The sequence below is a fragment of the Meles meles genome, chromosome 4, assembly GCF_922984935.1.
Source record: "Meles meles chromosome 4, mMelMel3.1 paternal haplotype, whole genome shotgun sequence".
Classification (NCBI taxonomy): Eukaryota; Metazoa; Chordata; class Mammalia; order Carnivora; family Mustelidae; genus Meles; species Meles meles.
Genome location: NC_060069.1, coordinates 90,142,370 through 90,170,137, shown reverse-complemented (window position 1 = coordinate 90,170,137; position 27,768 = coordinate 90,142,370). Strand labels below are relative to the sequence as shown.

General features: G+C 37.0%; 1 protein-coding gene across 1 annotated transcript; it reads left to right on the top strand.

The window, feature by feature from the left end:
• Positions 1–170: 170 nt before the first annotated feature.
• On the top strand, positions 171–27,174 carry LOC123940726 (vimentin-like). Its single transcript, XM_046003669.1, has 3 exons — positions 171–305; positions 25,107–25,113; positions 26,450–27,174. The coding sequence occupies exons 1-3, from the start codon at positions 171–173 to the stop codon at positions 26,896–26,898; spliced, it is 591 nt and encodes a 196-aa protein (XP_045859625.1). The 3' UTR covers positions 26,899–27,174.
• The last annotated feature ends 594 nt before the right edge of the window (positions 27,175–27,768 follow it).

The window sequence follows — 27,768 nt, the reverse complement described above, 5'->3', positions numbered from 1 at the left end:
CTAAAAAGGTAGTGGGAGCATGGAAAAAAAGATGCCCACCATAATTTTTGTCCCTGGGGAGACTCCCTATAGGATTTTGCCCTCTCGTAGATGTTTTTAAGATTAACAACTAAATTTCCTTCACATGTGGCCAGACTTTTCAAACTATTGCTTTTGCACTAGATCCCAGGATGAGTGATGCTGAATATGAGCCCTTTAAGAGTGGACTTTCTATTCTGTTCAACTCTGATTCTCTAGGATACAATCCTGTTAATTTTCAAAACCAGACATTTTGGAAGCTCGTCCCTCCAGTGCAGATCCCAAGGGTTGGTTGGGGTGCCTGAAGTGGAGCAGAAATCCCTCACTCCTCATGGAGAAGTTCTGTGTTTGTAAGATCCCTCATGCTTGTGGTTCACCATGACCAGTGTGGGTTTTGAGGAGATTGCATGTGTGCCTCTCCTATCTGTTTTGATATGGCCCTTTTATCTTTTGTTGTGGAGGAGCTGTTCAACTAGTTCTTGGGGTTTTTTCCCCTCCATTTATTTATTTTTCTTAAATTAACATATAATGTATTATTTGTTTCAGGGGTACAGGTCTGTGATTCATCAGTCTTATGCAACACCCAGCACACACCGCAACACATACCCTCCCCAATGTCCATTACCCACCACACCATCCCTCCTACCTGCCTCCACTCCAGCGACCCTCAGTTTGTTTTCCGAGATTAAGTGTCTTTTATGGTTTGTCTCCCTCTCTGGTTTTATCTTGTTTCATTTTTCCTCTCTTCCTCTATGATCCTCTGCCTTGTTTCTCAAATTCCACATAAAGTGAGATCATATGATAATTGTCTTTCTCTGATAGGCTTATTTTGCTCAGCATAATAACCTCTAGTTCCATCCACGTCATTGTACATGGCAAGATTTCACTTAAAATAATTTTTTAAAATATCTTATTTATTTGATAGAGAGAGAGACAGCGAGAGAGGGAACACAAGCAGGGGGAGAGGGAAAGAGAGAAGCAGGCTTCCTGTGGAGCAGGTAGCCCAAAGTGGGGCTCGAAAACAACGCTTAATGACTGAGCCACCCAGGGGCCCCAAGATTTCACCTTTTTATGACTGAGTAGTATTCCATTGGGTGTCTTCTTTATCTATTCATCTGTTGAATGACATCTGGGCTCTTTCCACAGTTTGGCTGTTGTGGACATTGCTGCTATAAATACTGGAGTGTATGTGCTCCTTTGGATTACTACATTTGTATCTTTGGGGTAAATATCCAGTAGTGCAATTGGTGGGCTATAGCATAGTTAGCTCTATTTCTAACTTTTTGAGGAACTTCCATACTGTTTTCCAGAGTGGCTGCACCAGCTTACATTCCCACCAACAGTGTAGGAGGGTTCCCCTTTCTCCGCATCTTCGCCAACATCTGTCATTTCCTGACTTGTTAATTTTAGCCATTCTGATTGGTGTAAGGCGGTATCTCATTGTGGGTTTGATCTGTATTTCCCTGAAGCTAAGTGATTTTGAACATTTTTCATGTGTCTGTTGGGCATCTGATGTCTTCTTTGCAGAAATGTCTGTTCATATCTTCTGCTCAATCATTTCTTGATTGGATTATTTGTTGCTTGGGGGTTGAGTTTGATAAGTTCTTTAGAGATTTTGGATACTAACCCTTTATCTGGTATGTCATTTGCAAATATCTTCTCCCATTCTGTGGGTTGTCTTTTGGTTTTGTTGACTGTTTCCTCTGCTGTGCAAAAGCTTTTGATCTTGATGAAGTCCCAATAGTTCATTTTTTCTCTTGCTTTCCTTGCCTTTGGCGATGTGTCTTGGAGGAAGATGCTGCAGCTGAGGTTGAAGAGGTTGTTGTCTGTGTTCTCCTCAAGGATTTTGATGGATTCCTGTCTCACATTTAGATCTTTCATCCATTTTGAGTTTATCTTTGTGTGTGGTGTTAAGAGAATGGTCCAGTTTCATTCTGCATGTGGCTGTCCAATTTTCCCAGCACCATTTGTTGAAGAGACTGTTCTTTTTCCATTGGCTATTATTTCCTGTTTTGTCAAAGATTAATTGACCATAGAGGTGAGGATCCATTTCTGGGTTCTTTGTTCTGTTCCATCAATCTATGTGTCTGTTTTTGTGCCAGCACCATATTGTGTTGATGGTCAAAGCTTTGTAATAGAGCTTGAGTTCAGACATTGTGATGCCTCCAGCTTTGGTTTTGTTTTTCAACATTCCTCTGGCTATTCGGGGTCCTTTCTGGTTCCATACAAATTTTAGGATTATTTGTTCCAGCTCTGCAAAAAAAGTGGATGGTATTTTGATAGAGATTACACTGAATGTATAGATCGCTCTAGGTAGCACAGACATTTTAACAATATTTGTTCTTCCAATCCATTTTTTAGTTTATTCTTAATATCTTGATAGCATTGCTTTTTAAAAACAACCAAAAAAATCACATTTTTGTATATGAAAAAGTGCCAAAAGGAATATGAATGTTTGAGCTTCCATTTTGCCATGGATAAGACACTGAGTCTTTATTCTTATGTATTGTTGGCATAATAATGCCAAATTTCATATTTCAAGGAATCTATGTGAAGATTAAAAGAGAAAGGCCTGCAAACCCCATATGGACAGCTTCCTCCAATCTGTGTCTAGGGAATTGTACAGTTCTGGCACAGTAGATGATTAATAAGCACTTGATGAATATTTCACAGTGAAATAAAGTCCTTTTAAAAGTATTATTGGAAAGAACACTTTTGCATTTTTCTAGCTTGCTTAGTTTGATTACTTCTGTGTTCTGTTTAGATTACTTTGTGATCATTTCTGAGCTAATAGAATAAACAATTTCTGCAATTTTAACACAATATTTTTCCTCTAGTAGAAGAGTACATAAAAATCTTCATTGTCTACAAATTTTGGACAAGTTTTAGGCAGTTTGAAAACAGTAAGTCTGGGGTATGCCTGTGTGGCTCAGTCATTAAGTGTCTGCCTTTGGCTCAGATGATGATCCTAGGGTCCTGGGATTGAGCCTGGCATGGAGCTCCCTGCTTGGCGGGAAGCCTGCTTCTCCCTCTCCCACTCCCCCTGCTTTTATTCCCTCTCTCACTGTACTTCTCTCTCTCTGTCAAATAAATAAAATTTAAACAAAAACAAAAAACAGTGAATCTGTCTATAAGATGAAAGAATTCCCCACCTGTCAATGTTTATTTCTCTAGGTCTTGAAAAATAAACAAATAAAGATTAGCAGAAAACCACAAAGCTACAGACACATTAAAATTTCATCAAAAGAGAAATTTTAACTCTTGGAAAAAACAGGACAGAAACTAGTGGTATTTATTTGGGGTATAAACCATTAGAATGAGGCAATGAAACAAAATAATAGAAAAAACCAAAAACCTTAGGTGGTCTATGCTAAAGAGTTTTTCACAAGAAAAGTAAAGTGGTGCATGAACCCACTCACTATAGAGTTCTAAACAACCTTGAGAACTGAGAGAAAAAATTTCCTTTGTTGTTTTTCATGGCAGATTCAAGAGAATTGAAATGGACTATAAAAAAATAACAATGACCAACTAAACAAAATGTGTAACAACCATGTAACAACCATAGGAAAGAACTACTAACTGGTGATTCTGATTTCAAGGTAAAACATGTCTGTTGTGAAAGATGTTAAGTTATGCAGATGAACCGATAAACAGAGAGGACCTTAAAGGAGAAAGTAACTGGTTTCTCTGTTAACATGAGAAAAATTAGTAAACTCATTAAAGAATGGAGGTATGGTGATACTCTTTATTGTTTATATTAAAGAAATGTTAGATTGACTGTAGCCAGTATGATTATCTTCCTGACCAATCTAATTGGGGGACATCGGCACAGTATGAACCATGTGAAGATATTCTTTGCAGGTATAACTATAATTCTTCCTCAGTTGGGAAAAAAGAGTAGTGATTTATAACAAACCTGAGTGATGCAATACTGTGCCTTCCTACCTGGGATTTAGAGAATTCTGGAACAAGTTAAATAGAAGGAGTTTATAAAAATAAGGTAAAAAGAAATTGTGTCAAAACTGGTTAAATCCTCTAGTGTATTAAAAAACTACAGCAAATGCCAGAAGAAATATAAGAAGCTCATCAAAGAAAGAAAAAGATAAAAATTTGGCCTAAGGTTTGAAAGGGAAAAAAGAAGCCAAAAGAAATTTTCAAATAAATCTAACAAAATCAACACTTGGAAGATAATTCTTGTGAGAAAAAAAGGTACATTTAAAAATAAATTTCTGATGTTCAATTTCCCATAAAGTGAACCCTGTGAGAGTGCACATGGTTCCCGTATATAGGGTAGGTAGATTTGATGAAAACATGAGTTTCATTAACATCTGGGAAACCTAAATCACACTTAGGAAGCAACAGTTGGCATTGGTCTCCAGAGGACAAATTCTGGGAAATATATTATCTTACACTCATGGAGAAAGCAGAAATAAATTGTTGGGGGAAGAGTCTCAAATTCTGTTATCTATGTTGAAGTCCCCTGGCAAAATAAGATAAGAGATAAGAGAAATTATTTGAAACTGCAACTAGACAAGGATGACACAAAGGGTGGGAATGAATGGAAAAATAGATTTAGAATCCCATATATTGCAAATATGTTTAAATGAAGAAGTATACAAACAGTTTGTTATTAAAGCATTTGGATCAGATGAAAAAGTATATGTGAATGTATTTTGAAAATCTACTGAGCCAAGACAAATTTGGACTTCTCGTAGTATAATCTGAAGCTGAATTCTCTGTTGCACTAATAAGGACCAAAGAAAATGTTTATTTCTCCTTTATTACCCTGTTAGTTCTTTCTCTCCTCATTTAACATTATCTCTAAGATAATGTGGCTAGTGAATAAAAATGTAGATAAAAATGTAGGTGAAAAATAATGTGACAATTTCCCCAACTATTTACATGCTACAGCAGCCCAGTATGGTAAAAGGGTTTCTGTTTGGACTCTGCCATTAACTTATGTTCTGTAAACAAGGTTTTGTTTTGTTTTGTTTATAAAAATGAAGTATAGCCTCCATTGGGTCTGAAACTTAGACTCCTCCACAAATTCAGTTATATGTATTTTATATATTCATATAGGACTACAATGTCTTTTCCCTTGTTCCTTAAAAGTTCTGGTCAAAAGAATCACAGTTTAAGTATATGACAAATTTCTTTTTGAACTAGCTTATTAAAATATAATGTTGCATTAAAGTGGTATATATTTGCTGTTTGCTTTGCTATCTCTCTCATGATGTATTCTAAAATTTTGGCAAAGAAACTGTATTAGTTAAGAGTAATTATTGGATGGATACTGGGGTATCTTCCAAGCTCCACATGGAAATGCATTTGAGGTTCAAATTCTATCTAGAATCATGATTTTCTAACCTAGCTGTCCCTTACCTTTAGTCTGATTTTTTTTTCATTGTGTACTTTTTAAAAAATTTATTTATTTATTTATTTATTTATTTATAAACATATAATGTATTTTTATCCCCAGGGGTACAGGTCTGTGAATCGCCAGGTTTGCACACTTCACAGCACTCACCATAGCACATACCCTCCCCAATGTCCATAACCCCCCTCCCCATCTCCCAACCCCACCCAGCAACCCCCAGCAACCCTCAGTTTGTTTTGTGAGATGAAGAGTCACTTATGGTTTGTCTCCCCCCCAATCCCATCTTGTTTCATTTATTCTTCTCCTATCCCCCTAACCTCCCATGTTGCATATCCACATCCTCATATCAGGGAGATCATATGATAGTTGTCTTTCTCCGATTGACTTATTTCACTAAGCATTGATTTTTTTTTTTTTTTTTTAAATCTAGGCTCTAACCAAAGGGACTCTGATCTGATTATTCTGGTGTAGGGGCTAGAAATTAAGTACTGCTTCTAGCTATAGTATTTTTGTTTTTAAGATTTTGTTTATTCACTTGACAGAGATCACAAGTAGGCAGAGAGGCAGGCAGAGAGAGAGAGGGGAGGAAGCAGGCTCCCCGCTGAGCAGAGAGCCCGACTTGGGGCTCGATCCCAGGACTCTGAGATCATGACCTGAGCCGAAGGCAGCAGCTTTAACCCACTGAGCCACCCAGGCACCCCTAGCTATAGTATTTTGATGGAATCAGGATCTCTCTGCTCTTCATCTCTTTCCTGTTTCTCTGTATGGTGTTTGTTTTCTAATTACAGGCTGGCTTTTTCTGCCCGAGTTCACATGACAGAAAATAGTCCCTGAACCAAATGACTGTGGAGTGAGGAGTGATCATCTTGTAAAAGCCTGGTTCCCTCTGTAGTAATGTCTAGATGAACTGTGGTCCATATCCATGAGTAGATATGCAGTTTCTAGAAAAAGGGCAATCCTTGCAATCACTTGGAATTCTCTTGATTTTTCAGCAATTTAATCTCCAATGCAGACCTGTGTAGAGAATGCTACTACAGTTTTGAGTGTATATGTGTGTGGGTATGGATAATTTTTGTATTTTCTTTTGGGGTGGAAAAGGAAAACAACTTAGGCTGAGGAAATTCTTCAATATTCATTTTTATAAATTTTATAAAAGAATTTTGTTAAACCATAAAAATAATAGTATAATAATATAGCAGATAATAGTATAGCATCCAGTTATAGAGGGATTACCTAAGGCTTTTACCTCTCTTTTCCATGCTGATACATGAAATAATTGGACATTTCAACAAAACTTCTCTAACTATATTTTTAGTAATATTTTTGAATGAATTTTTAACTTTGATAATGAAATATGTTTCTTTTAAACTTACTCAATTCTGTGTTTATCATTTTTCATGAAGACTTTTTTCTTCTTTTGTGCAGATGTATGTATCTGCCACTTGGTGGCACCCATCATGTTTTTGAACCTTAGTTTATCCGAGAGAAGGGGCTGAGAGGGGGATGGAAGGATAAGGAAGAAAAGGTGTGGGAGTGTTAATTAAGATGTATGTGATAGAACCATGATTTTCTTTTCTAACTACCTAGCAGAGAACTACAAGAACTACAAGAGTGATAGAGCATCTCTAAAACTAGATTCACTGATCATTAAGCAAGAATTTCATCACCTTTGATGTTGATGCTTCTGAGACTTAAGGTTTTATCACCTGTTTCCTTCTGTTCTTGAAACTAGTCATTTATGACTCCCCCCCAATCATTAAAAATATATTCATGTTTAGCTTTTCAAAGCTTCTGAAGCTACCAATTGTCCAGTCAGGAAGAAACAGACAAATATAATGTCCTGGTGGAAGTTCTGTGTTGCTTGCTTGCTAGAGGTGTGTTTTATCCCCTATATCTCTGCCTTTATCATTCAGATAATGGGGCTTTGCCGAAGAAGAGGAGGGTTTTGTCAGGGTTTTGTCACTTTAAAAAAACATTGGCAAATAGCTCATTTTGACTTTAGTTTGGTCTATGCCAATTCATAGTAAAAATCATCATATCACAGGAGATTAGCACTCCCTACAATGTCGCTACTTCTCAAAACCACTAGATTTTTGTTTTGATAAACAGTCCATGCTGGTTAGAATTGCAGCCTTTTGTAGACAACTTCAATGCACTGAAACCTTTTGGGAATCTGACACATCTTGACTAATAGGTCTAATTATCATAATTTGGGGCAACTGTTAAACTAAGAGAATTACCACCACTGTTAGGAGCCCATTCACACACACACACACACACACACACACACACACACACACACACACACACACCTCTATTTAAGAAACATTAACAGGATTTGAAGCATTTATATAAAAGGCACACATATTTTCCACAGTCTTAGTCTACTAAAATTAAAATTAATTAAGAAAATAACATGAGAATAGTAAACAGTGTCTGTCCCTATGAAATACAGAGTGATGTTAATGCTGGTTGTATAAGGATGCAGTATTGTGTAGTTAGATAACTTAGACTTTGTGTTTAGATGGTTCCAGGTTCAGATTTCAACTCTATCCCCAGGCAACATTGGGAAAGGTACATAATGTTTCTGAAACTCAATTCTTGCATCTAAGAATGGTGTTAGGGTTTTTCATAAGATTGTTGTATAGTTTAGATGGGCTACAGAATGTGTCTAGGAAGTAGCACTGGACTGGGAAACTTTTTATATCATATTTCTCTAGCAGCAGTCTGATGCCTAATCTGACCTCAAAGTTCCTCTGTGTAGTCTCTAGGAGAGATATTTACAGGAATCATTTTTAAATGAATTTTGTTGAGATAATAGTAGATACACATGCAGTTGTAAAAAAAAAATAATTTAGATAAATCCTCAAAAAGGAGTACAACACCACATCCAGGATATTGACATTGATACAATTTATCTATCTTATCTTATCTTATCTTATCATCTTAAATTTCTCCAGCTTTACTTACAGGTAAGTGTGTGTTGTGTGGGGGATTAGTTATATAATTTTATCACCATTGTAGGTGTGTATATCCAGTAACACAGTCTTTTTTTTTTTTAAAGGTTTTATTTATTTATTCGACAGACAGAGACCACAGGTAGGCAGAGAGGCAGGCAGAGAGAGGAAGGGAAGCAGGCCCCCTGCCGAGCAGAGAGCCTGACGCAGGGCTCGATCCCAGGACCCTGGGATCAGGACCCGAGCTGAAGGCAGAGGCCTTAACCCACCGAGCCACCCAGGTGCCCCCAGTAACACAGTCTTGATACAGAACATTCCATTATCACAAGTATCCTCATATTGCCCCCTGTATAACCATGCCCACCACCTTCCAGTTGCACCATATACCTTTTCCTCCTCACAAACACTAGAAGCCAGGAATCTAATGTCAATTTCTAAAGCTTCATTATTTTAAAAGTGTTGTAAAAAGGGAATCATGCAATGTGTGATCTTTGGGGATATTGACTTTTGGGGACCTTTATTTACTCAATCTAATTCCCTGGAAATCCATCAAAGGCACATGCATCCATGGTTCTTTTTATTGCTGAGTAATATTAATGTTCTGCATGCACCACACCATTTACTCTTAACTACTCATCTGTTCTTTCAGTCTTTTTTTTCCTTAAAGATTTTATTGATTTATTTGAGAACATGTGCATGGGCACTGAGAGAGAGAGAAAGAGAGAGAGCAAGAACACACAGAGCGAGAGGGAGAAGAAGGCTCCCTGCTGAGCAAGGAGCCCCATGTGGGACTCAATCCCAGGATCCTGGGATCATGCCCTAAACCTAAGGCAGACATTTAATTGACTGAGCCACCCAGGCGCCCCAACTATTCATCTGTTGAAGGACATCTGAGCTAGTTTCAGTTTTTGGCTGTTACAAATAAAGCTTCTACAATTTTGTGTGAACATACATCTGTTTCTTCGCCATAAATGTCCTAGATGCTGTGGTAGTTGTATGTTTTGTTCTGAGAAACTACCAAGTTTTTCCATAGTGTCTATATCATTTTATATACAATGTAAATTTATCAGTGATACAGTTTCTCCTGATCTCTGCCAACATTTTTTTTTCTTTTCTTTCTTTCTTTTTTTTTTTTTTTAAGATTTTATATATTTATTTGAGAGAGAGGAAGCCAGAGACAGAGCATGAGCAAAGGGAGAGGGGGAAGAAGGAGAGGAAGTAGCTAGCAGATTACCTGTTGAGTAGGGAGCTGGACATGGGACTTTATCCCAGAACCCTGGGATCATGATCTGAGCTGAAGGTGGATGCTTAATTGACTGAGCCACCCAGGTGCTATTTTGCCAACATTTCATGTGATAACCATTTTTATTTTGGGCATTCTAATAGGTATATAATAGTATCTTATGGTAGTTTTAATTTGCATTTCCTAGTGCTAATGATGTTGAACATCTATCTTTTTGTAAGTTTACTTGCCATCTGTATATCTTCAGTGAAGTATCTGCTCATGTCTTTTATCATTTTCAGATTATATTCTTTTTCTACTGTTGAGTTTTGAGACTTCTTTATATATTCTGTGGTTCTTTGTTGAATATGTGGTTCCCAAATATTTTCTGTCAGTACTTGTCTTTTTAAACCTCTTCCTTCTGCTTACCATTGGGCTAATTTTGCTCCTTTTTAATCTAATTGCTTATCAGATATATGATTTTTAAATATTTTCTCCCCTTCAGTAGGTTACCTTTTCATTTTGTTAATGGTTTCCTTTGCTGTGCAGAAGCTCTGTAGTTTGATGTAGTCCAACCTGTTTATTTTTATTTATTTATTTTCAAAGAGAGAAAGAATGACAGTGAGAGAGGGAAACAAGCAGGAGGAGTGGGAGAGAGAGAAGCAGGCTTCCCGCTGAGCAGGAAGCCCTAAGCGGCTCCATCCCAGGACCCTGGGATCATGACCAGAGCAGAGGCAGCCAGCCACTTAACAACTGAGCCACTCAGGCGGCCCCACCCCCACCACTTGTTTGTTTGTTTATTTATTTTCTTTTGGTGTCAAATCCAAAGGATAGCCAAGACGAATGTCAAACGCTTGCCACTACTGTTTTCTTCTAGGAGTTTTACAGTTTCAGGTCTTACATTCAAGACATTAATCTATATTCAGTCAATTTTCATATATGGTGTAAGACTGTGGTTCAATTTTATTCTTTTTTTATGTAGCTGTCCAGTTTTCCTAGCATCATTTATTGCAGAAACTGTCCATTTTATTCTTGGCTTCCTTGCCATAAATTAATTGACCTTATTTGTGTGAGTGTATTTCTTGGCTCTATATTTTGTACCATTGATCTATGTGTCTCTTTTTTATGACAATACCATAGTTTTTTAGCAAGTGATTTTTTAAATTATTGAATGCAATGTAAATTAAATTAATCTATGAGTATCTAAAATAATGGTGAGATGTTATAATAAAGAATATAATATGCAGAATATATAGAATTCACATGCTATTATGTTCTTAATCCTAATTCTATAACTTTAATTTAAATATTTAAAAACCTGATCTTTTTTTTTTTATTCGTTTATTTGTTTATTTACAGCATAACAGTGTTCATTGTTTTGGCATCACACCCAGTGCTCCATGCAGTACGTGCCCTCCCTATTACCCACCACCTGGTTCCTCAACCTCCCACCCCCCCACCCCCCCCACCCCCGCCCCTTCAAAACCCTCTGGTTGTTTTTCAGAGTCCATAGTCTCTCATGGTTCATCTCCCTTTCCAGTTTCCCTCAACTCCCTCTCCTCTCCATCTCCCCATGTCCTCCATGTTATTTGTTATGCTCCACAAATAAGTGAGACCATATGATACTTGACTCTCTCTGCTTGACTTATTTCGCTCAGCACAATCACCTCCAGTCCCGTCCATGTTGCTACAAAAGTTGGGTATTTATCCTTTCTGATGGAGGCATAATACTCCATTGTGTATATGTACCACATCTTCCTTATCCATTCATCCGTTGAAGGGCATCTTGGTTCTTTCCACAGTTTGGCGACCGTGGCCATTGCTGCAATAAACATTGGGGTACAGATGGCCCTTCTTTTCACTACATCTGTATCTTTGGCGTAAATACCCAGCAGTGCAATTGCAGGGTCATAGGGAAGCTCTATTCTTAATTTCTTCAGGAATCTCCACACTGTTCTCCAAAGTGGCTGCACTAACTTGCATTCCCACCAACAGTGTAAGAGGGTTCCCCTTTCTCCACATCCTCTCCAACACACGTTGTTTCCTGTCTTGCTAATTTTGGCCATCCTAACTGGTGTCAGGTGGTATCTCAATGTGGTTTTAATTTGAATCTCCCTGATGGCTAGTGATGATGAACATTTTTTCATGTGTCTGATAGCCATTTGTATGTCTTCGTTGGAGAAGTGTCTGTTCATATCTTCTGCCCATTTTTCGATATGATTATCTGTTTTGTGTGTGTTGAGTTTGAGAAGTTCTTTATAGATCCTGGATATCAACCTTTTGTCTGTACTGTCATTTGCAAATATCTTCTCCCATTCCGTGGGTTGCCTCTTTGTTTTGTTGACTGTTTCCTTTGCTGTGCAGAAACTTTTGATCTTGATGAAGTCCCAAAAGTTCATTTTTGCTTTTGTTTCCTTCGCCTTTGGAGACATATCTTGAAAGAAGTTGCTGTGGCTGATATCGAAGAGGTTACTGCCTATGTTCTCCTCTAGGATTCTGATAGATTCCTGTCTCATGTTGAGGTCTTTTATCCATTTCGAGTTTATCTTTGTGTACGGTGTAAGAGAATGGTCAAGTTTCATTCTTCTACATATCGCTGTCCAGTTTTCCCAGCACCATTTATTGAAGAGACTGTCTTTTTTCCATTGAATATTTTTCCCTGTTTTGTCGAAGATTATTTCACCATAGAGTTGAGGGTCCATATCTGGGCTCTCCACTCTATTCCACTGGTCTATGTGTCTGTTTTTATGCCAGTACCACGCTGTCTTGGTGATCACAGCTTTGTAGTAAAGCTTGAAATCGGGTAACGTGATGCCGCCAGTTTTGTTTTTGTTTTTCAACATTTCCTTAGCAATTCGGGGTCTCTTCTGATTCCATACAAATTTTAGGATTATTTGCTCCAGCTCTTTGAAAAATACTGGTGGAATTTTGATCAGAATGGCATTAAAAGTATAGATTGCTCTAGGCAGTATAGACATTTTAACAATGTTTATTCTTCCAATCCAAGAGCATGGAATGGTCTTCCATCTTTTTGTGTCTTCTTCAATTTCTTTCATGAGTGTTCTGTAGTTCCTCGAGTACAGGTCCTTTACCTCTTTGGTTAGGTTTATTCCCAGGTATCTTATGGTTCTTGGTGCTATAGTAAATGGAATTGATTCTCTAATTTCCCTTTCTGTATTTTCATTGTTAGTGTATAAGAAGGCTACTGATTTCTGTACATTGACTTTGTATCCTGCCACTAAAAACCTGATCTTTAAATGATTTTTCTAATGATCTAACTTGTGATTGGTAGCTCACAACTAAAATGAAGGATGTCATCAATGGACAAGGAAATTAAAAAAAAGAATGGATTGTTTTAATTTAACATAATTATTTTTCTAAAACTAACAGCAATATTGTGAAGCCACTAATTTGCACAAACTATTTTTTATAATACTCTTAATTATTTGTAAACTCACTAGAGAAAAATGCACATATGTATTCAAGTATATTATTGGAACTTGCAATGGAAGTTTTAATTTGTATGGGCACATTTTAGTGAGGAACATGGAAAACTTCATAACTTACCCAACATCCAGTACGTAACATGTGATCGAAGTGGTATTCAGACTTGCATTTGCTACATTTCAAAGCTTAAGGTTTCCCATTCTAGACCAAATGACAAAGATTTAGCTTGCTCCAATGTGTAAAGTGATATTGACCTGTGTTCAGGACTGGCTTCATGGGCCTGGGAACCATGCAGTAATAAAAGGCCCTGTGCTTTGTTTAATTACTGCTACTGCCACCTTGAAATTTTACTGGCATTCGAATAGGTGACACTGCATTTTGGTTTGCATTGGGCCCAGCTAATTATGCAGCTGGTCCTGCTCCTGGAAAATATCTCAACTTTTAACACTCTTCATGTTTGAAGACACAATAAAATCAATCCTAATAAATAAACAAGATCATTTTGGACAATTTTGAGACTGATTTCTTCTCATGATTGGTAAAATAGCTTCATCTCTCAGATATCAGTTCTCTCTTTCCTATGAGAATGGTAGTCATTGACCTTGAATGTGCAGTACTCACTTGTGGCTGAGGTGCTCTTCACCAATGGTGATTCTTCTGGAGTTCTCCAAAGAAAGATATCCTGCTGGGAATGAATGCCCCTTCATTTGGGTTAGGCAAACTTCTTAGCAAACTGTAGGTCTTGGAGCAAAAGTAACTTCCTCTGGTTTACTGAAGGGATACTTTGACCCTTCTTTAAATTGATCTTCAAAATACTAAATCTGTGGATGTGGGTGGGGAGTAGGGAGAGAAAGAGAGTGAGATAGACAATAACACTGTGGATAGACTTTGTCTTCCACCTAGAAAGAAAATATTCTCTCATTGTGTTCCTATAGAACTTTATGTAAATCTTATTAATTTCTCTTAGCACCTTTTAGGAGTTGTTGTTTGTTTAAATGTGTTTGTCCCTTACTAGGCTCCTTCAGTAGTGAAATACAGTCTTGTTCATCTTTTTTTATTTTTGGATGCCTAAAATTTAGTAAAATTTTAATGAAATGTTTGAAGAAATGAAATGCCAAATTTCCCTTGTAGTCATATTTTGGCAATTGTATATCTCAATCGTAATTATGCAATTTTCAAGTGAGGGAAAACGTCCCCAAACTAAAACTTAATGAATCCCCCAAATGGATACATATGTGCTTCATTACCTAAAAGCAGTATTTCCAATTAGTTTCTACCTCTGGGTTTTATTTTCCCAATGTGTTTTAGCTAAAGAGAAAGTGAGCCGCTGATTAAACTAGTGTCCTAGCATAAGACAAAGTGAACCACTATTAACATAAATCTTTCTCCAATAGCATTTGACAAAATTCACTGCTAATTATTTAGCCAACTACAGATGTACTTGTCAAGTAGTGGGATCATAAAGATTCTTTTTGTCTTTTTCTTCATTTGATTATCTTTTTCCTGAAATATGGCAATATGGCATTTACATACTAACTATGAGCTTCTATTGATACTGTGCAACTCAGGATATGCTTTTTGTAGAAAAGAGCAGTTTCTTTTGCATTAAAAAATTATATATATATTTCAGGAATCATAAGGTCATACTAATTACTCAAAACCTAGTAACTGCTAATAAAGATTTAAAGCAGGTATAGAAATGCCAATATTACACCAATTACTTCAGAGTATAAAGTATGATAGAACAAGTCCCAACTTATTTATTTATTTATTTTTTAAGGTCATAACAGACACATGCTGAAGCCAGCTTACAAAGGCTAAGAAGAGCCAGTTGCGAACATCTCTTTTCAACTCTGCATTCTGTGAATCACATTGATAGACTGAAATCAGCTCTTGTGGGAATATGTTCACCAAGGTAATCATCAATCACTATAAAAAAAGGTCTTTTATTTTCCTGGAAAGCCAATGATTGGACATTTATCAGCAGACTGCTGATTTTAGTCCCGATTCCATAATAGGACTATTGTAAGAAGAGAAAATTACAGACTAAAATCACTCATGAACACAGGTGTAAATATCTTTAACAGAACTAATATAACTAAGCAAAAACAAACAAAACATGATTGTCATCCGAAGTCAATCAATGTGGCTCACTACCCTATCATAATAAGAAGGAAATCACATTACTTTATCACCAGATGCATAAAAGTCATACATAATTAAATTTAAGTTGGTAAAAATCTCAGCAATTTAGAAATAGAGTTAAACTTTTCAGTCTCACTAAGAGTAGCTGCCAAGAACCTAGAGCTAACTATATATGAATGAAATATCAAAAAATTTTCCCTTAAAGAAAGTTGGGAACAAAGCAAAGAAATATACTGCCAATACTTTTATTCGCCATAATATGGGAGGCCCTATCCAATTCAAAAAAGCAAGAAAAAAAAACCAAATCCATAGATTGGGAACTGTAAAGTATAATTATTTTTATGGACCAATGACAATTATATGTATAAAAAACTCAAAAGACTCTACAAAGAAACTATTAAAACTAATAAGTAAATTTATCAAGGTGATAGTATACAAATTAATATACACAAAATGATTTGTATTTCCATATACTAGAAACAAAAATTAGAAAATCTAATTTAAAAGATGCCATGTACAACAGCACCAAAACAATTATCACCAAAAATCAAATATCTAATAAAACAAGGTAATGAAAAATACCTAAAATCTCTGTTCTGGTAAATATGAAACCTACGTGACAGTAATAAAGACCTACATAGAAGACAGATAGACCATGTTCCCAGATTGGATGTTTTAATATTGTTAAAGTATAATTTCTCCTCAAATTGATCTGTGGGTTCAATGAAATTCCAAACAAAAATCCCAACTGTTGGGGTCCGTTATCAAAGGAATGAGACTGAGACAAAGTGAAAGTTATGCGAAGCTTTATTCTATGCCAAGCATTAGAAGTCAGACTGACCGATCAGGGCTGCCTCCGAAGAGAGCAGCCCCATCCCGATCTCACAGGCTGGTTTTATAGAGCATAACTGCAGACCTCAAGATACGTGGCTTCTATTGTTAGGGTGTTTACTCCCAGAATCGATACCCGGAACTGATACCAGGAACTACTGGGGCGCATTTATTCCTGGAATGAAGTCCTTGGGTGTAAACAACAATATGCCTACCTAGGCAATATGGAGTCACTCTGGCTAAGCAGGCCCTAATAGTTAAACAGGTTTTAACATTAAATTGGCCCTAACACCAACGAGTTATTTTTGTTTGTTTTTGTGGAAAATGCAGCATAGCCCGAAACCTCTAAGTCTTTATCTGTGTTTGACTTTTTACACTATTCACATGCTATTCATTAATACATTAAAGGTTAATTTTAAAAAATTCTCTATATAACCCCAATTTTCTTGCCATGTGGCAACTAGATAGTCCAGAAGAGAGCCTGCGATGTAAACTTGAGGAACATTGGCATTTAAGGGATAGACACAGGAGGAAGTCTAAGAGACTGAGAATAAATGAGAGGTGGGGAATCAACTCCAGATATTGGGTTATCTGGAAACCAATGAAAGGGAAGTGTTCAGGAATCAGCACCAAATGCCCAGAGCAGTCAAGTAAGGTAAGGTCTAAAAGTATCTTTTGCTTTTTCCACCATAAGAAAATGGTGGAAATGAAGGAGAATCACAGTGAACTGGGTTGTAAATAGGAGGTAAGGAAGTGGAGAAAGAGAATATTCAAGTTTATATATGAAAGAACAACAAAAGTTTTAGAGGTAGATATATGATTGAAGGGAATTTGAGGAAAATAAGAAATCCTATTTAAATACTGATAAAAAGTATCTTTGAGAGTAATTCCTAAACTTGACTATACATGAAAATCACCTGGAGAACTTTGAAAAATTCCTGTGTGTATGTGGGGGCAGAAGGCAGATGGGAAATTTCTATGCTATGAGCTTAAAATTGCTCTTAAGAAAAATCTATTAAAAAAAAAATCCAGAACCCAGGCTGTATCTTTGATGAATGAAATAAATTTCTGGAGATAGGTCCAAGCATCAATAGCTTCTTAAGCTCCCAAGTGATTCCAATGTGTAGATAAGTCTGAGAGCCACTGCACTATTCTAGTACTTCTCATACTTGAGTGACAAAATTACCTGAGAATTTTTTAAAACAGATAAGTCTAGAGTAGAACCTATGAATTTGTCTTGTTAAGAAACTCCCAGATTATACTGATGTTGCTGATTCAAAGACCACACTTTGAGTAACATTCTGCTCTAGAGAGGGAGATTGAAGATAAAGGAGAGAAAGGAGTAATTGAGTGGGTTGGATGATTTGAGAGGGTGAAAGCATTCAGAACACCAGTTGTTTGGTTGCCTTTTTGATGGGAAAAAAAAAGTAGGTGCCTCTTCTTTTGTGACCAGACCAAAACAAGAAAGTATGAATGTGAATTCAAATAAATTTGTTGATGGGAAAGTAGGGAGTTAAGGAAGATCTGCTTTGATAACTTCAAGCATTTTACGTTAGTACTAGTGGTGTAGGATGGTCACATGTACCTGATACATATATAGTCATGAAGTGACCATCTACAACAATTTCTGATGTTGTGTCCAAATTAAATTCCAGACAGTGACATCCAGGTTATATTGGTGTACGTAACTAGGACGTATTAACCCAAGAAGTGTGTGCAGTTATAACCATATTGATTCTAGCATTTGTTTTTCTCACATAAAAACCAAGAAAGCAGTGGTATACTACCAGTGTGTCCCATATCTGCACAAAAACAAAGGTGACACTTTTGCTTAGACAAAGGATAGTCATTCAGTAGACTCTTGGCTATAAATGTATGGAATCCACACTAGGCCAAACTAATCCAAAACCCAACTTCTCTAGTCATTTAGGAGTTTCAGTACTGATAATTGTCCCAAATTATCCTGAAAAATTTGCTCGTGGAACAGATGCCAACTGATCCAATTGCATAGCTAGGAATGATGATTCCTACACGATGGTTGTGGAACAGTTCTGAGCACACAGTCATTCAAAGATAGAAATGACCAGCAAAGTTGACATCTCAGATGCACATTCAAAGGCAATAAATATTGAAGTTCTTGGTAGAGATGGAAAGGTTCCCAGTGATGATTCCTGTGAGCTGACATAATTATTATGGTTTTATTAAGTCAATGATGCATTCTATAGGATATACCTGAAGACCTCCAGCCATGATGCTTGAAGATAGGGCCATTTGGATGATTCCAGTGATCCTCTAAAATGCTCAGTAGGCCTTCATAATCTTCTCAATTTGGTCCCTTCAGCAGGTCAGAGAAATCTAGCTGAAATTTATTCTAGTGCAAAAGTTTTTGAAGTCCCCCTCAGCAGTAGCAGTAGCTTCACCTGGGAACTTCTTAGAAATGCAAATTATTACCAAGACTTATGGAATCAGATACTTTGGGGTTGGGTGCAGCACTCTGAGTTTTAATAATCCCTCCAGATGATTCTGATGCATGCTAAAGTTTGAGGACCACTATTGTAATGAATGGCCAGAGGTTAACAACCAGGAGCACTGGGGTTTCCCAAAAATGGTAGCATTCACCTCTCCATGAATTATTATGGTAGATGACTTAGAAGATATTTTCTAGCATCATCTACTTTTCTCAGAAAGTGATAGGCTGTCATATCTACATACATAGTTGGTGAGACTAACAGGTAATATATTTTTATGCACAATAACATCTCATTTTGAAGTACATTTTTAAATTCCTGTCAGCTTGTTCTCACTCTATTGGACTGGTTCTGTAAGGCAATTAAATTTCTCATTTGCTCCCTACCAAATGTATTCACTGGTTGATAATTTTGTGAGTATATGCGAGTCCCACATATTTACATGTTCAACAATTGAGAAAAATGAGGCACCCAGTTAATGCTGCTTCTCAGCATTCAAAAAACAAATACAACAACAAACCCACTCTAGTTCACATAGCTGTCACTTTCAATAACTGATAGAAGTCAAATACTCTTTAAAGTATTAATAACAGGGGCGCCTGGGTGGCTCAGTGGGTTAAAGCCTCTGCCTTCGGCTCAGGTCATGATCCCAGGGTCCTGGGATCGAGCCCCGCATCGGGCTCTCTGCTCCGCAGGGGGCCTGCTTCCTCCTCTCTCTCTGCCTGCCTCTCTGCCTAGTTGTGATTTCTCTCTGTCAAATAAATAAAAATATAAAAAAAAATAAAGTATCAATAACAGTAACAACAATACTTAACTCAAATACCTCCTGGCTCAATAGCTTCCTACCAGGTATTAGCAGAATGTCCCTATTTTCCCAGCCACTCCTCATAATGTTATCGGGCCATGCCAGACAATACTCCATGTGTTTTTAGAAGCAGTCTTTCCCTGTTAGTTCCCGCAGTGTATGCTGTTCTCTGATTCTTGTGCTCTTGCTTCCATTTCTATCTCTAAAATCATCTGAGGAAATTTCAGCTATGCCATAACCTGTTATGGGAATGTCGATGTTCATACCAAGGACACTCACTGGGTGTAGGTGCTGTCAGAACTCCTAGTCCTCCCGGTGCTAGAAGAGCATCACATCATCTATAAAAGTAGAGCTAAACTTTGTCCCTCAAACAATTTCACCTGTGTCAGAATGCCCACATGGTATCTTCTTGAACAATTTTACCAGCTTCTGACCCCTAATGCCCAAATCATAAAGGATGAGACTGGAAAGAGACACTGTAGCTTATACTTATCTTCTTCTTTCTCCTATAACTATTTAATTGCATGAGATGCATTTGATAAATTGTGAGCTGAAGACAAGTTTATTTTTTCCAACATATCCTATCTAAATAGTTTAGAAACTTGTACTGGAGTGTGAGCATTGCAATCTTAATATTTTGTGCTTATACTTTGGAAGCCTGGCCAAAACAAAAAGCAGAAATATTCAGTTTTAACATCCTTTCAACAACTTCAGATAAAATTCTAAAAAAGTGCTTATATCTCTATAAATGGGGGAAACAAGCAAGATACCAGTTTGTAAACCGTGTATTAGTATTTCTTCATATACTAATGTTCCATTGTGGATATATCAATATCTGAACAATCAACATTCAGTTAAATGTGGCTGTAATAGTGCTATCTAATATATACTAAGTATTCTGTGTGTACCATGCATTATACTAAAGTGTTTAATTTTATGTTCCAAACTGTGCTTTAACTAGGTATTTTCACCACATATAAAATTTAGAGGGGCTGAGTACTTTGCCTGGGTGATGGCAAAGCATGATCCATCCAATCAGACCGACCTGGATGGAGAGGGAAAAGTAGACGTGTCTTCCACGGGTTGCAGGCAGATAAGTTTCCCAGATGGAACTGTGAATGAGACAAATAACTTGGAAGTGAAATTGCTCCATAAAATTTGGGAGTAAAAAATGTGAATTTTCTTCTTTAAATTGACTTGGTTCCAATTCTTTTCTCACCAGTGTAGTAAGAGATTCAGCCCTATGTATTTTTTTTTCCCCCTGAGGGTCTGTGGGTCATCCCACCACTAAAAGTTTGTGAAGACGCCCCGGGAATGTTACAAAGTATAGAAAATGGGAGGAGGGCAGGTGCCTGGGTGGCTCAGTCCATTAAATGGCTATCTTCAGCTCAGGTTATGATCCCAGGGTCCTGGGATAGAGCCCTGCATTGGGCTCCCTGCCCAGAGGGGAGTCTACTTCTCCCTCTCCCATTCCCTCTCCCCCTGCTCATCCTCTCTCTCTCTCTCTCTCTCTCTCAAATAAATAAATAAAATCCTAAAACAACAATAATAACAACAAAAAACTTGGGGAGAAGTTTGTAGACCAAGGTCCTTTGGTCCTCTGGAAGGCAGAGGAATATGGTGTTCTATATGTGACTCTCACAGGCCACAGCTGTTATCACAGATGTTACCCAATTAAACATCTTTTGGAGTACACGTGGGTCCATTTACCTCTGCATTACTGAGGGGGAGTACATGGCTCTTAAGATGAGCAACTTCTGACTCGTTCAAATTTTTGATTCCATCTTTCTAGAATGATCTGGGTAACATCTATTCTAAGCATGAGAGTTTGCAGACAAAAACCTGCTATTTTCTTCTTCAGACAGAGGTCCTTATCAAGAGGATAGAATTTATGTAGAACATGAAATAGCAAGCCCTTCTGACAAAGGCTGCTCTATCCAGACACTTTTGCAGAAGGAAAAATAACCTCTGAGTGGAAATAGGCCTCATTTTATTACATTTAACTGAGTCTTTATCTCTTTTGCTTCCCTTAAGACAGTATCTGTCTAGTTCTGGTGTTGGATGACCTGTTCTTTGGAACTTGTCTCCCATTGAAACCAACCATATCTAAGAGGCATCATAAATAGTTATTAGTTAATTATACAGTGAAATAGAATTGGAAAATAAAATCACATGTTAAAAGCTGTTTCATAGATAACACTGCCCTAGTCAATATGGGGTGTTAGAATACTATGGACTATAGAATACTATAAACAACAGAGATGTATTTCTCACAGTTTTGAGGCTGGAAAGTCAAACATAAAGATACTGCCAGATTAAGTATCTGGTGAGGGTTCACTTCCTGATTCAGAGTTGGCTGTTTTCTTGCAATAATTTTACATGTTGGAAGGACAGAGGAGCTCTCTGGGGCCTCTTGAGAAAGGGCACCAATGCCATTTGTGAGGATTCCACTCTCACGATCTAATCATATCCCAAAAGCCACCTCCAAATACTATCACACTGGGGATTAGGTTTCAACATATGAATTTGGGGGAACACAAACATTCAGTCTATAGCAAACATATCTCAAGAAAAATAATCTGTTAAATAATGTAATAGATTGTAAAAAATGTCCACAGCACTTTCCATTAAGGAGTGGGATTTCTTTCCACATCCCTTGAATGTGGATTTAGCCATGTGTTTTAATTTGGCGAATGGATGGGGTGCCTGGGTGGCTCAGTGGGTTAAAGCCTCTGCCTTTGGCTTGGGCCATGATCTCAGGGTCCTGGGATCGAGCCCCACATTGGGCTCTCTGCTCAGCAGGGAGCCTGCTTCCCCCTCTCTCTGCCTGCCTCTCTGTCTACTTGTGATCTCTGTCTGTCAAATAAATAAATAAAATCTTAAAAAAAATTGACCAATGGGATACTAGAAAACTTGTTGCAAGGAGAGTCTTGAAAAATGTGTGTGCATAAGAATGTGTTCTCTGGCTGTGTTCAAAACTCATCCATCATGTAAAGAAGCTAGATTAGCTATGAGTAAGTCTAGACACAGAAGCCTATCTTAAAAAGAAAAGTAGATGTGGCTTTTTCCAGTGGAATGGACTAAATCTTATACATGGAAAGCCACACATTTTTTAAGAGAGTAGGACAAGTACAGACTAAGAGATTGAGACAGTTTGAAATGAAAGGACACTTTTGTTTCCAAGTTTCTTGTAGGTGGACAACAGGCTGCAAATTCTACTCTGTTAAAAGCATGGCCATTTCATTTACAAAAAGAAAAGTGTCTCAGAAGACAGAGCCAAAATCTCAGAGGGCACAGCCATGGAGAATAATGAACTAGAAAATGAGAGCCATTGCCCAGAGGGCAGCATAGTCTGTCTCTGCCATAAGGGAACTGGTAACTCATACACACCTGAATGCTAAAATTGCTATTGACTGGTGAATGCTATGAGGATTACATTTGTTTATTGTGGCTATTTTGATCTTGGCTCACTACTGAATAGTAGGAGTATTTAGTTTTGAAATCTTTGAATCAAGACAAACTGAATCTGTGTATCCTCACCTAGATTTACAAAAGATGCAGAGCTTGTGATACTGGACTTGAGACTGATGCTACAATTGAAAGAGACCTTTGGGAGTCCTGAGAGAATTGAGAATATTTGGCATGTGGAGAGGATGAAATAATTGAAACCATTATTATTAATAGCCAAATTAATTGTGACATTATACAACATTCAATTGTAGGGGGGGGTGGAAATTAAAAAAAGACTATAGTATTTTGCAGTGACTCCCATAAAGAAGTTGAGTCTATTTTTCTATTCCTTGAATTTGGACTTGGCTATGTGACTAGCTTTGGCTAATGGGATGTTAGTAAGTATAACTGAAGCATAAGCTTGAAATGAGCTTGAACATTTAAGTTTGTTTTCTTGATGCTTTTGTAACATGGTTATGTGTAGAAGGTTTGGCTAGCCTTCTAGACAAAGAAAAATACGTAACTTGTTTCTCCTATTGCCTCTGACAACAGCTAGGCATATGAATGAGGCCATCTGGGATGATGCAGTCCCCAGCCAATCTGTTAACTGACTGCATATGCAAGAGTGTGAGCCAGGTCTTGACCTGGAGAACTGTACAGCAGAATCCTAGGGTAAATAAGATACCACTTTAAGTTCCTAAATTTTGGTGTGGTTTATTATGCAGAAAAAAATCATACAAATAATTTTAGTGAAATAAAACTTTATTTGAATATTCTCAGTGAAAGTTGTTTAATTTTGCTGAAAGCTTGCAAAATTTATGACCAGAGTTCAAAGTACATGTAATCCTAGAATGAAAATGAAAAATAAATGTGCTCCATGCAACATGTGCCCTCCCTATTACCTGTATCCCTATTACCTGTATTACCTATTACCTATAACCACCACCTGGTTCCCCCAACCTCCCACCCCGCCCCTTCAAAACCCTCAGGTTGTTTCTCAGAGTCCATAGTCTCTCATGGTTCACCTCCCCTTCCAATTTCCCTCAACTTCCTTCTCCTCTCCATCTCCCAATGTCCTCCATGTCATTTGTTATGCTCCACAAATAAGTGAAACCATATGATACATGACTCTCTCTGCTTGACTTATTTCACTCAGCACAATCACCTCCAGTCCCGTCCATGTTGCTACAAAAGTTGGGTATTCATCCTTTTTTTTTTTTTTTTTAATAAACATATAATGTATTTTTATCCCCAGGGGTACAGGTCTGTGAATCACCAGGTTTACACACTTCACAGCACTCACGATAGCACATACCCTCCCCAATGTCCATAACTCACTCCCCCTCTCCCAACCCCTCAATTTCTAATTTAATGTTATTTGCTCTGACACCAAGGTCCAAGTGATACCAATTCCTGAAATTTGTTGAGACTTGTTTCTTGGATCCATAATGAAAATAATTCTTTTAAAAACATTTGTTTGAGAACAACTTATATTATCTACTTGTTTATTGCAAAGTTCTACATGCATCCATTAAATCAATCTTGTTAATTTTTTTGTTCAAATTTTAAATAATTTTACTGAAGGTTCTGTCTCTTATACCAAGTAAAAATTGAAAGGGATGCATAAATTTCCCACTATGATAATGAATTTACCATTCTCTAACTATATAACATTTTTCTCTATATTTTGAGGTTGATCTTAAGTGCATGAAAATCAAGAATTATTATTTTCTTTTGAATAGAACTTTTATTGTTATTTACTTATCTTCTCCCTACTAAGTTTTTTGACTTAAAATAAAAAATTTTTTGGTATTAACTTAGTGTTAACTAGCTCTTGTGGTTAGTATTTTTCTGTTATACTTTAAGCCATCTTTTCTTACTTCTAATTTTTTGTCATTATTTTAGATTAATTTCCTATTAAGAGCTTATGGATAGTTTAAAAATCTAATTTTACCATTTTTTTAACTTGCAAGTTTCCCCCATTTACATTTATTGTGGTTATTGTAAAAAATCATATAGAATATATTTAATTGACATCTTGATATAACTGAATAGATGTTTTCTACCATTTTATTTTTTAAGGTTTATTTATTTGAGAGAGAGAGAGAAAAGACTAGTGGGGGGAGGGGCAGAGGGAAGGAATCTCAAGCAGACTTCCTGCCAAGCCCAGAGCCTGATGTGGGGCTCAGTCTCAGGACCCATGAAATGATGACCTGAGCTGAAACCAAGAATTGGGTGTTCAACTGACTGAGCCACTGAAGTACCCTTTTCTAACATTTTAATTTTCTATTTCTGTTCACCCAACTTTCTCTATGATTTTTTCTCCTTCCCCCGCCAATGACTTTTTAATTTGCTTACATTTTCTGTAATTTCATACTGTTTATAGAATGAAGGTAATTTCTTATGTTCATCTTTCCTCTAAGACCCAATTATAATCAAGAGCAATATTTTTCTTTTCAAAATGTCTACATATCTATAGTTTCCAAATTAAGAATGATTACTTTTTAAATGAAATGTACAAAAAGATATTTATGAAATTTTAAATTATAAGAAATAACTAAGTTACAATGAACAAGCCATTTTGTTCTAATTTTCAGCAATTTAGTACTGTTTTTCATCAACTCAAAGGATTTCAACTTCAGTGATCACATTTATAGGACACTCTAGTTTTTACATCCTTTGCAATGTGAACACTGAATCCGTGATATGATTTGGGGGGCTTAGAACTAGACCCAGAAAGGACAATTTGCAATTGATCTAGATGATTCTAGGAAAAATATTAGCAAAGGTGCAGTGGTAATCTCAGAAAATTCCCCTTTAAGCTAAATAGAATAAAAATAGACTCACAATGAGGAAACTTGCTCCAGGCATCAGTGCTTTTATCTTAACATCAAGATCAAACGGAAACTGGATTCCAAGTTTAATAGCACTGGTAGATAATTCCCTAATAAATCCAGCCCATCCTTTTGAAATCTTACCAATAACTACTTCTTCATCCAGAGACAATAACTGAAAGAAAAAAAATATACAATCTTAGATAAAATCTCTAAAATAAAAAAATGGGTATTCCTATATCAATTTTAGTATTAAATATGACCCATATAAGTTATAATCATGCTGATTGTATCCTGTAATAAATAGAATGTGCAATATAGACACATAATAGCTTGGAAAAACACCATAGACAATATCTACCTAAAAGGAGATTTTCAAAATGATTGTATACAACTGATGATATACCTTATCCCTGAATAACACAGGGGTTAGGAGTGCTGACACCCCTGAGCAGTTAAAAACCTGTGTATAGCTGTTGATTCCTCCAAAACTTAACTAAGAGCCTACTGTTGACCAGAATGTCTTACTGATAACATAAAGTCTGTTAATAGATATCTTATATGTTATATATATTATATACTGTATTTTTATAATAAAGCAAGCTAGAGAAAAAATGTTATTAAGAAAATCATAAGGAAAAGAAAATATCTTTATGGTGCTGCATATATATTTATTGGAAAAAATCTGTGTGCAAATGGACCTATGCAGTTCAAACCTGTGGTGTTCAAAGGCCAACTATATATGATATATATGGTATTTTATATATGATATCATATATAAATTATATTAATATATATGCTTAATAAATGTAATTTGCTTAAATTTGATCTGAAAATCAACTTTACAAATGAAAACCACTAGCTTTTCAGCTCTTTTATACAGTTAACTCTTAAGAGATTTTGAGACAGGTGCAGTCCCTCACCTGCGAAGTGGACGCCCTCAAAGGGACTAATGAGTCTCTGGAACGCCAGATGCGTGAAATGGAGGATAACTTTGCCGTCGAAGCTGCTAACTACCAAGACACTATTGGCCGCCTGCAGGATGAGATTCAGAACATGAAGGAAGAAATGGCCCGTCACCTTCGGGAATACCAGGACCTGCTGAATGTCAAGATGGCTCTCGACCTTGAGATTGCCACCTACAGGAAGCTGCTGGAAGGCGAGGAGAGCAGGATTGCTCTGCCTCTTCCAAACTTTTCTTCCCTGAACCTGAGGGAAACCAATCTGGATTCCCTCCCTCTGGTCGATACTCACTCAAAAAGGGCACTTCTGATCAAGACGGTTGAGACTAGAGATGGACAGGTTATCAATGAAACTTCTCAGCATCACGATGACCTTGAGTAAAGATGGCACAGAGTCGGTGCAGCGGTCACTACCAGCAAGAATAAAAACAGAAATCCGTATCTTAAAGAAACAGCTTTCAAGTGCCTTTCTGCAGTTTTTCAGGAGCGCAAGATAGATTTGGAATAGGAATAACCTCTAGTTCTTAAGAACCAACACTCTTAAAAGATTTAGGAAAAAGTTTACAACATAATCTAGTTTACCAAGAAAACTTGTGCTAGAATACTTTTTAAAAAGTATTTTTGAATACCATTAAAATAACTGCTTTTTTTCCAACAAGTATCTGACCAACTTGTTTCTGCTTCAATAAATCTTTGGAAAACTCAAAAAAAAAAAAAAAAAGATTTTAATTTTCTCTCTACTCATCTAAATTCCCTAGAGCATCTCATCTCATACCAACTATATTTATTTCTCAACATAAGGGATCCTCGTGTAAGTAGAAGACAGTAAATATATGATAATTCTACTGCTTATCTGGTAATGAATGCCATGAAGGAAAAGGTAGGGTGATGTAATGGAATACAGTAGGGAGATAATAGGCAGACTAAAAATATTAGGGGAGGTGATTTTAGAGGAACTCTCTTAGGCAAAGCACCATTTAAACTGAGATGTAGAGGATCAGTAGGAATTAATGGACACAGGAGTAGGCAGAGTGACAGCATCCTAGAGTCAGCAACAGGTCCTGGAAAAGGCCCTGAGTTGGGAGGAGCATAGCCGGAGCAAATGGAGGGTGGGAGCGAGTGGCAGAAGATGAGTGCAAAAAGAGAGGTGTGCAGAGATGGATCATACATAGCCTTGTAAGTAATGTTAAGGAATTTGGGTAAAGAAAAACATGGAAGAGCTTGGTGTAACTTTGTCAAAATTTCCTCTGTG

Coding starts and splice junctions, on each gene's coding strand:
- LOC123940726 (XM_046003669.1), top strand. CDS start 171: ATGAGTGATGCTGAATATGAGCCCTTTAAGAGTGGACTTTCTATTCTG.